This window comes from Botryllus schlosseri, chromosome 9 (genome assembly GCF_051294905.1).
Source record: "Botryllus schlosseri isolate E-star chromosome 9, Bs_hap1, whole genome shotgun sequence".
NCBI lineage: Eukaryota > Metazoa > Chordata > Ascidiacea > Stolidobranchia > Styelidae > Botryllus > Botryllus schlosseri.
Genome location: NC_137244.1, coordinates 22,529,220 through 22,540,428, shown reverse-complemented (window position 1 = coordinate 22,540,428; position 11,209 = coordinate 22,529,220). Strand labels below are relative to the sequence as shown.

At 40.4% G+C, this 11,209-nt stretch overlaps 2 protein-coding genes across 2 annotated transcripts in view; both read right to left on the bottom strand.

Moving 5' to 3' along the window:
- Positions 1-474: 474 nt before the first annotated feature.
- LOC145446389 (uncharacterized) lies at positions 475-2,738 on the bottom strand. The gene is made up of 5 exons (XM_080324677.1): positions 2,297-2,738; positions 1,950-1,993; positions 1,783-1,884; positions 1,642-1,710; positions 475-764 (listed from the first exon to the last, which is right to left on the bottom strand). The coding sequence occupies exons 1-5, from the start codon at positions 2,382-2,384 to the stop codon at positions 639-641; spliced, it is 429 nt and encodes a 142-aa protein (XP_080180803.1). The 5' UTR covers positions 2,385-2,738; the 3' UTR covers positions 475-638.
- A 4,264-nt stretch (positions 2,739-7,002) lies between these two features.
- Positions 7,003-11,209, bottom strand: part of LOC145446472 (uncharacterized) — a 47,012-nt gene continuing 42,805 nt past the window's right edge. The window contains exons 82-84 of the mRNA XM_080324768.1: positions 10,143-10,288; positions 9,464-9,549; positions 7,003-7,267 (exon numbers count right to left, since the gene is read on the bottom strand). Of these exons, the coding sequence (XP_080180894.1) occupies positions 7,084-7,267; positions 9,464-9,549; positions 10,143-10,288 (416 nt within the window). The 3' untranslated portion in view covers positions 7,003-7,083. The remainder of the gene's footprint in view (positions 7,268-9,463; positions 9,550-10,142; positions 10,289-11,209) is intronic.

Genomic DNA, 11,209 nt, shown 5'->3' with positions numbered 1-11,209 from the left:
AATATTTTATAAAGTGGTGGTGTATATTTGCAACGCTTAACCCTCGTCTGGAAATAATTATAAGTCGCCTGACTCTACTAACGAAACCACTCAAACTAACAATGGAAATGGCGAGGGTGGTGATTCTGAAGACGTGGAGAGAGAGAGACAGACAGAGAGCGATCAGATTTACTTTCGCCTGCAGCATCGAGATGCTTTGACGATGGAGATGAGATACGACATTTAAGTAAGGTTATCTAGTCTGCACCACCGTATTTTTCTCCTCGATGCTATCCGTGGATGCTGAGCGCCTAGCTGGATGGCGGCGTATACTAGTTTTCGAGTCTTTGGTCTGACCCGGCCGGGGATCGAACCCACGACCTACCGATCGAGAAGTTGGACGCATAACCATTACACTATCTCGCTCGGTAGAACTACCACCACAGCTCGTCTTTCGCTGCCAGTACACTCACGCGCCAAAAAAATATGAAGCAATATCTGTGAAGTCGTTTATTTAATCGATGCAAAAATTACAGAAAACCAAATTATGCAATATTCACAAACACAACTTCGAAAAGGAAGAGTTTAGATATGTCAGCGAAATTTTCGGAATATATATGTACAGATATTCGCGATGTTAGACGCGTCAGTTCTGATCCTTATTCCTTGGGTAATTCCATAAGCATACGCTTCAACTCAGGGTGTAGATCGAGTAAGCTTACACTATCGGTGCCACCGTCACGCAACACGAAGGGGTTGTTGTAAGAATCTTTCGATACGTGAATCTGCAAACGCAACAATGCATCATTTTTCTTGTCACCTTTATGCATCAAAACTCATATGTCACTGCGCAATGCGCATGAAACTACGATATAGATGTGAGATTAAGTATATCAGATTGACTATCGCTAGTTTCTTTTATATTTGATCTAGATACATCCCAATAGTTCAATATGCAAGTCAGTTTCCTGGCATTTGACATTATTGTTATCGCAGCAGCTCCTACCGCGACCTAAGACATGCGCACATCGAAGAGATAACATTTAAATGTTTGTTTCTAAGTGACAGTCCAAGATGCTTGTGTCATTCCGCTTCAGGATCTACGTCAAAATGCCGCTGATCGATTTTCTATGTCGTTTGTCAAGGGTTGTGTTTGGATTGAATTCCAAGGTTACGGCAGTTGAGGCGTCGCAAAAGTGCATATCCAAACATTGTATTGCGGATGCTCCAGTTGAAATAGTATTTGTCATGGTACGAGGATATGACTTTTTACAATTGAGATAAGCGATAAAAGTGTACATGTACAATGTACATGTATGTATATATGTCATTTTCGTTTCAAAGATATGTAACCAAGGTCGAAAATGTAGCGTATTAGACACAGAATTGAGAGGAGAAGGTGTTTGTAAGGTCGGAGAGAAATAGGTATTAGGTTATCATTTTGGATTTGAAATTGTGACACCAAGTTCAGCGGTCGATCATTTTTACCGCTACAATTGCGCTATGTTTGAAACGGGCCGTGTCAACGCCAAAAAAATAATTTCGCTTCGCCATTGCCTAATTGCCAAAGGCCAAGCAAGCCCATGAGACGGATGATGATAGTGGAAAAACGTAGAGTGTTGCACTCGTGGAAATAAAGAGGAATTTCACGTTTGTTTTTACCTCGCCATCGTCTCTCTTGAGTATGAAGGGACTTTTGTAAAAATGACGGGCTTTCGGCACTCTTGAGTTCTGTAGAAAATAGAAAACATAGTTCGCTGCAAGTTTTTGATATCCCGCTTTTCGTAAATAGTATATAGGCACCATCATTCTCTTGAAGACAAATGGATTGTTGAAGCCTCTGGCGACGCGCAACAAATCTTCTTGGTTGTCGTTTGTGGGGCTGTATGCGAACTCTGATGGCTCCTGTAAAGACATATGAATCGCACGTAATGTATCGTGTTAGTGAACTTTTCGTTATATATACTCACATCTCCATCGAATTCTCCTAAAGCTCCATCTTGAGACTGGGATTCTAAATGTGTACCGATCATAGACTTTAATATCAAACATTGGACGAGATATATAATGGGCAAGAATGTGACAGCAAATACTAAAATACAACGTATTTGGCTACATGCTCTTTTGTAGCATACGGAAGATTCAGATATATCAAATCAAATACATCCATGGCCTGGCCATGGTTTTTAGTAAGCATGATACATCATAGATTTTGTGAGTGAATTGCACGTAAAAGTACTTAAATCTGTTTTTATGTCAATCGATACTATTTTACGTAGCCTAGAAGTATATACTTTCATATGAAGATTGCTCTCACCTATTGGTACGCAGTTGACGAGTGACACGATGTAGAATAAGAAGCAAAATAGAAGACTAATTTTCCCGATCCCAAAGACCACGACCATGTTCTCTGCTATAGTAAAAGTCAGGAAATATTTCTGCGAATAAATTGAACAACGGTTAAAAGAGAGGGGTAATTTCGTTCAACCTGAAAAAGTATACGCGCATTAAACCGATTAAAATTCAGTGAATAGCTCAAGTATTCGCATCATATAAATTAGACGATATCTTTGTTTTCACCGAAAAGTCAACTGCAAAACTAAAAAGAATATAAACATATGGTGATTTCGGTCTATACAACCGCCCGACCAACGCACTGTTATTTCAAATTCCCATCTCCTTGACACTCCGTGTACCGCTCTTTACTTCCCACTTGCTCGCAGACGACCCGCTGGGAGGGGAATGAACACATATTGTATATCAATACCGCCTTGAACCGAATAGAGCGGTCGCTCGACGCTCTGATAAGGAGCATTGCCAGGTGAAATACCGTCTTTGCATTCGCGTCTCGTATTTATACTAATTTTTACGCTTATGACGTAACATTCAACGTTCGGGTTGAAGGCTGTTTTCCAGGTATGATGCCTAACACTTATTGACGGTTACGGATACAAGATTACTGGCAATCATCGATTTAAAACAATACGCGAATGAACGTCAATATGCTCCAATGCCGCAATCTGTTCTATATATCGTCATCATTTGGATTGTAATATATAATGAATAAATTACAATCAGACGAGACAAAGCATTTATTATTCCTACTATATGTGGGGAGATCATTTATTCGACTTTGCAGTGGTAATGGGATATCCCTAGTGTTGCATTTAAAACGAATGGTTGTTTGAACACTTTGTTTAAAACATATTTTAAACAGTGTTTTAAACAAAGGCATTAGATTTTTTTTCAAGTTGTAAAAGTATGCTCTAATTGTGTAATACTTTCCAAAAACATGTTTTATGAGCCTGAGGACAATTACCACCCGATATAGCCGACGTATACGATATGGAATGGTTGGGACCCTCAAAATAGCCGGTTCAACGGCTATGGTACGTAGATATTTCGTCAAAGGAGCTATATTTACCCTAAATTTTCAATGGTCAATGTCAATCCACTATGATATTCGTGATGTCATGGCTTTAAAACAAAATAAACAAACAAAAAACACTAAAAAACATGTTTTAAACAAGGACCTTGTTTTAAACATGTTGTTTTAAACATGTTAGTTTTAAATTGATTTTTGTTTTAAATGCAACCCTATGCCGCAATTAATGAGCCTCATAGCCGTGCATTGTCATCGACGGCAGTTGTCACGATAAATATTTGGACGTGATCAGGGTCGTAACAGCACTTCGCACACTATCTCAAATTGGTATTTCTTCCCTGGCTTATAATTCTTCCCTGCGGGATGGTATTTGTCTTGTGAGATTGCCAAGGCAGCATTTTGTATATATAACGAAGTTTTCGGTCAGCATTAGGGCGGTCCTTTTCGGCCAAGGTCTTCTCGCTGCCGATCATTCTGGCACACTTCTTGGAGTCGCATGTTACATGGCCTACTTTATATTCTTGGTGCGTCGTGGCTCGGTAATGGCCAACGCCAATATGCCCATTTCTATAAATCTTGCGTATTTTTTCTTGTGGGAAGAGTACCCGAAAATCAAGATAATTGGCAATTTGAAATCGCACGCAGCGCAAAAGTTTTTTGAAAAAGTTGCATAAAGTTTCAAAAAATACTATATGATTTATGCTAATTCACGAAATAATTTTGGGCCCACTTAGAGCTCGCCCCCCCAATTGGAGGGTTTGGGGTGCGGCAGTTACGGGCCTGGACATGATTTTACACCCTCGCGGTTTGTTAATTTCAACAGGAGGAATTATGCAATATCACTATTTCAAACCATGACAAATTTTATTTAATCATTCTTTGAGACAGCTGATTAATCGACTGTGCAGGTAACGCGATTGTTATGATAACAAGTGTATTTGAAAAGGATTTGACATTACTGAAATCGGCTATATTGATTAGAGTTGCAAGCTCATTCAGTCTTCACATGGTCATCATCAATATTATAATAATGCGCTCACATATGTGAACAGTGTGATTAAATCTGCGAGGAGATTATTTACTTCTGATCCTAGTTCAAGATCAACATAAATGCATAATTTATCTTGTGTAAAATACGTGTAGGCTACTGTTAATCCTGGAATTATGTATACGTACATAGGCCTATTTGATTAATTCCGTCGAAATTCTGAATAATGAGTAAGTATTTATGCAATTGGAATATGATAGCAATGGTAATCTAATAGTTTGTTTGAGATAAAAAAGGACAGTAGCAGTTGCATAATGCACATCCATCGTAAATAACCACTAACTACTCGTGTAAAACGACTACAACATGCTCAATTTGGTGACGATGCTGGAATCATATCGATTTTCCGCCGGGTCGGGACGCAAGTGAAAGTTGAGCTAATAACCACTCAAAATAGGTTTTGCCTGCATTTCAGCAAATTTAGGGCGCAGATCGTAAAGTTAGCTTATCCGTGGGAATTCTAATCGTCAAATGAAAAGCTGTTGCTCGTGGTAACCTACTTCGACGAGTTAAAAAATTCACCAGACAAGCCGGGATATTCCTTGCGTGAAATCTTATCCAACTTCCAGGAATATCTAGAGTTTTTTAGATATCCCTGTCCAACTTCATGCGCCACGATTAAGTTTTTAATCACACGATTAACATTCCCCAGGATAAGCCAAATTTATGATATCCGCCATCTTAACGATCTCTGACTTGCTAATACTGGGCTATCGGCGTCGAAAAGGTGCGTGAGGCCATAAAAGCACAGTTTCTAATATATGGGAATGATTCATATGCATTAAGCCAAAGTTTTGTAGACGTCCCCATTATACGTATTTTAGATCGTCGCCATTTCTGTTCACAAATCATTGTGTGTTTGATTCGGATATGCACGAAGAACCATGCGGACATCGGAAAATTTTAAGCCTGTACGGAGTACCACCAAACACCGTAATAATGCAATAAACTGGATAAAGGAAGTCAAATTATTAGAATAGAGCCAATTTCTCTACGTCTAATCTGCAAGTAATAATAATATGATTTACCCGTCCCCGCCCTTGTATTTACCCACGACATGAAGTTCGCCACCTCGGCTTCATTCCTGATAATTAGGGACACGTTGATGACTGAGTTTCACAGAACCTTCTTTCCTGCCCAATAATACGTAATTTAGGATACCGATGAATCCAACCTATTCACTGTTGCCAAATTATTTAGAATTCATCATCGCCATCTTGCGGAGAGAATCTTTTTAACATTGGTTGATCGACTGATGTTCTGCTCCGGCTAAAGAATTAGTATGAGGGGAAGTCAACCTCCAATATAACTCGTGTAACAGACGCAAGGCCACTATGAAAGCTCTAAAACTTCTTGTAACATGCGAAGATCTGCAAACGCAGTGGTCTCAATATGTTGCCCCGCTGTTTCCAATTACACGCGCTTCGACTGGCTGACTTGGCCCTGGCTACGCTGCTGGAAAACGATAGGTTGAGGGTTCGAGTCCAAACCCAGAATCCTTTCCAGGTTGTTGGAGGTATATCTAGGCTCCTACTCGACACCTGATTTGCGTAAGTGGTGCCTTAAAACGCCTACAAGTGTACCGTGCTAGTCGGCAGATGCTAGGGTTGCAACCAAGTCACAAGGTTTCGAGTCACAAGTCAATCTCACTTTCATAGTTTTGATTCGAGTCAAGTCGAGTCATTTTCAATTCACTATGGGTCAAGTCCGAGACCAAGTAAGTAAGTAGAGGGACGTGTCCGAGTCATAATGTTGCGACTCGAGTCCAAGTCATTGCGTTCACTATTCAACTTTGAGTTCAACCCAGTTCAAATCGCGTTTTTCAAGTCTGCATGAGTGATATAGAATGGCTCGCATTCCTATTACTGTACATTTCTTCAGTCCAAACAGTTTCTGGCCCTATTTTCCAAGTATCAGGAGTTTGTTTGTTTTTGGGGTATTCATGGTGTTTGTCGACTACTAGGGTCATTTACACCAGGCCGATATTCTTTTTATTTTCCGTAACCGCCCACCTCTAGGCTTTTGTAAGACACCGCTGACGCGGACGAGGTGGCGAGGAGGAGCCTAGGTAAACCTCCAACACTCAGGTATCGGAATTCGGAAGTCGACCTCGGTGGGACTCGAACCCGCACCCATTGGTGTTGCAGCTGCGGATTATACCACTGCGCTATCTCGCCACAAGTATCAGGAGTGATAGACGAAATACCAAAAAAATGGTGACTTGACTATTTTTCGAAGTTACAATGAAATGTCTGTCTTGGCCGTACTAGTCTCGAGTCATATGACTTGGTTCGAGGCATGCACAATGACTTGAGTCGAGTCATTTTGCGCCTTTGAAAAAATGACTCGAGTCACCAAAACATCGTGACTCGAGTCATTACATTTACAACCCTGGCAGATACAAAATCTTAAGTAAGAACATCGGCCTGGTGTAAATGACCATTTTAGTCGCAGAAACACCATCAATTCCACACACAACAACAACCCTAACATCTAGAATTTATTTCCTTTTCACTTTTAACTTATTCCTATGAATTGAATATTATATGTAAGCTCCACGCAGGCATAAGATACCACTCGTTACATAGTGCCATTTATCACTGTAATTTAATCACTGTCAACGTTATCAATCACAACCACACGCTTCCCGAATCGACGTTTCTTGCATTGGTCACGAAAGCGTCGGATACTGGCAGATGAAGCCAATTTCCAGTTCGCAAAGGAAATCGCTCCAACCCCGATACCTTAACTCAACGTCGATACCAACACAATCCTCATCCCCGTAAAAGTCGCTTGGTTCACCCTTCGACCACGGCTGGAATAAACTTCTATTTGAAAGAAGCGGCGTTCCGTCTCTGAAAAAAATGGACGGGGTCGTGGTATAGAATCAGATTTTCTTTGCAAACACGGTAAAAGTGGGTAGCTTACTAAAAGTGACCGTGTTAAGAGGAAATGGCGAATTAAAGCCAACTAATAAGGACGTCGTGAAGAAAAGTCTCGTTCAGGTAATCACCCGTTCTATTGTTATATTTACACGATTAAGACTCACAATGAACAATGCGATTACTGACCAACTCTGACATTATTTCACAATTTAATCTTTCATGTGACATTCACTCATTCGTTTTTATATATTTTCATCGATTGAAATAGCTACAAGGTTGCAATAAAATGAAAAGACAGGAAAGCGTCGAAACACCTTGGATTGACCTTTCATCAAAACAAGCACCTCACTCAAGGGCATGAAAATAAGAGAAAGGTACACCTAATGAAAAGTAACAGGGGATAACATAAAAGGACGGACTATGAAAATGAAGTTGCATGCAACGGTATGCGAAGTCGATACGTCAGATCGTGTTCCGGAAAACTAAGTAGCTGGACCGTATTTATTCGTCAAAATCTGCTTGTATCTGGACTTAACTGTGGACTGGAGTGGACATGCTCGACGTCTATCGGAATACCGGTGAAATATTGTTCCTCGGTCGGTTGACAGAACAATGCGTTATCTTGTAATTTGTGCCGAACATACGTGGATTGGACTACGAGGACGTGCGTTTGTTGTAGACTATTTATGCGCTTTTGATTCCGAAGTGAAGACAGTAACCGCAATGGAACTGATACATAAACTTGGCAATTTGAAAATACGAATATTTCAAGTGGTTATTTGTTAGTCGAACACCCATGTCCTATTGGGACCCGAGTAATGATACGGAGAATATGATATAATAGTTTTGCAGTGGATCAAGTGCATTCTTCGTGACAGCACGCCAGCAAAGAATACCATATTGTAACTTATTTATGGATTATTTGCAAAGCCCAAAGCGGCAAGGAGGAAAGACTACATTCCCGTGATAAGTTTGATATAAGAGACTGTCGGTTACTCTTCCAGAACATGTCTGAGTCCAGTAAAACCCCAAGGTATCTGGCTTTTCCAGCGGTGGAAATGGGTTCACAAGCGGTGTCAACTGTCATGAAAAACTAATCGCTGTTACAGTCGTTTAGGTCGGGTGTAATATCAAGCCGAGAAAGAACTGTCCCTACGTGAAAATTCTAGTATTCGAACTCCCTTCATTCACGAAATTGACACCAGTTCAATTTGCTGTAAGTATTACTGCCAAGCATAACCGGCCGATTCAGTCGTTCCCTAGAACCTACAAAACTTCAACTATATACTACAACTTGGGTCCAATAAGATCACACAAAGTATAGTGTCATAGTCAAGCTTTATATTGTTTTCACTGATGATGGATCCCTTCTTAAACGGGGAATTCGTTCACCGCTTGCATAGGCGCCTTTTGCTTTTCCTCGATGAAAATACGGCATGTAGGCTACAGCCGCTTCCTTCACAATAAAGCAGTCATGCTGTAAAATGTTTTGTGAAGCAGCTGTTGTTTGTTCATCATGTATTTCGTACCACAACATGTCCTGAATTAATCTTAAATCATCATCTGCGAACCTGGCAACAATGCGCTTGCAGAATCCCCGTCGGTAGCAGACTCCTTGAACACCTAATCAGCAAGCTGCTGCTGCCGTGATCATTGAAGCATAGCCGATTAGCCAATAAAGAGCCGTGGTTATGTGATTACTAGTCTTGTCGCCGTTCTATGGTCGGTGGCACGCCCATTCTTGAGCAGTTACTTTCAAACGCTTTGCCCGAAATCTTAACGGCTTTTCTGTAAGCTTCTTTCGGGCGAATTGTTTTTTTTTTATCAATAATCTATAAAATGAGACACAATCACTGATAATTTTTGAGATTTTCCAAATTTTGGACAACCCTAATGTACACACCTCTCGCCTATCAATGAAACATCAATACGGATTGGAATATAACCGTGCGGGTATAAGCTACGGTGAGCTGCTTATCTCCTGGAAGGGTGGCGTGATAGTTGTCACAGATTTGAAGGATTGAAGAACACAGCCAATGAATTTTCCCCGAATTAGATTCAATATTTCATACCCTGACGGTTCATCCCGGATTGGAAGGATTAAAGTAAACGAGCAATGAATTTTCCTTGGATTACATTCAATATTTCATGTGAATCCGTACTCACGCGTAGATAAACCGTCCCTCGGTCACTGTGTCGTCAAGGCCGATCCAGAATTGACTCGACGGACTTGTGTTGTATGTCACCAATTGCTGAGAAAACGTAGTATCAGGAGCGGATATTAAAAAGACAATATCGCAATGATTTTAACGATATGTATGTAGATATGTTTTAAGCTCGGAAATCACAATCGCAAAAATCTTCGGCTATTCGAAATTAGATTAGAATTAGAGCGACACAGTTCTTTCCAAATCAGATTAGAATTAGAAATTCGCAAAAACCTGAAGCATGAGGAATGAGAATGGCAAATGTCCGTAAACCAAGCGCGGCTCGTTTCGGACTGCACAGTTCTCCTGTAGCATTTCATAGAAACCAAAAAATTCGATTATAATTAAAATTAGAGCAGCGAAACACTTCGCAAATTAGATAAGAATTAGATTAGCGGCATTTCGGTTTTGGTTCGAATTGAAATCTGAGAAAAACTGCGCCTAGCTTTTATCAAATATCCTGCGAGGGGCAACAGGAGACGAAGCCCAGGTGGGTGTCGCCTAGGCCCTGATGGGTGTTGGATTTCGAAGTCGTGTCGACACCTTACTATGTTTTCATTGCATCGCTATCTTGTGGTGTATTGATAGGATAAAATTGCAAACAATTAACTGAACCGAAAACCAGACAACAGTTTTACTTTGATAAAATCTTGCTGCGGCTGGGTCTTGACAGTCGCCAGATGACCGGCATTTTCCTTGCAAGCTGCTGACGCCGTTACATAATCGGTTGGCGTTTCGTCGATTGCGTAGCAGTGACCTCCGAACGCTTGTCCCAAAGAACAGACTGCCAATAGCAAATGCACTTATTCCGGAGTCCGCGAGATTATAACTTTAAGCAGTGGATGTGAACATTTTCCCTTTCAAACTGCATACTTGCATTCGATACCATACAATATACAAACAGAACCAATAAAACATGGTTTTCACACAAGTGACTTGATACGTTCCAACACTGCCTCTAACTTATACAACAATTTTCAAAATCACCGTATGTATGTCGGCAGCTAATTATGTAACCAGAAGCGGCACAGGAAATACATGCAATTTCATAGCTGGATTCCACGATTTAATGACGATTTCAGCCATAGAATTGATGCATATTAATGCAAAATGTATCTGAGAAGCTCGAAAAAGTATCCAAAGATGAGAAATACTTGGCGAAGGTGGAAAAAATTCAAGTAATCTCGATAGTAGAATTACTAGGATAGGAAGTTGGGCAAGACTTACTGCAGTAATACTAAATACACTTTGTTACTCATCACTGTGTTTTGAACAGAGGTGGCCGGTAACGAAGTACTTCTACTTTTTTGAAGTACTCAAGTAGTTTTCCTCTACTTCTGGTACTTACTCAAGTAGATCTAAATTTCAATACTTCTACTTCTACTTCATAATATTTTGTGATCTACTTACTTACTTTTCGCTATTTTCAGTTTGTCAAGTAGAAGTAGTTTAATCCTTCAATCAGGAAGATAGCCTGAGAAATTTCGGGGCTGTTTCCACGGAGTATCGACATTTAATTTCCATAAAAGTCGAGTTAAGCCTAGAATTTTGGTCGCGCTTCACGCTCAGAGAATGCGGAGTATCCAGTATGATTTCACGAAAGTATCGGTGAATATAATTTAGGTATAGCGGGTTGGCGTGGTTCCGTTCACACCGCATTGTCACCCTTCGCCATATCAAATATTTCATCACAGTATATATGGCT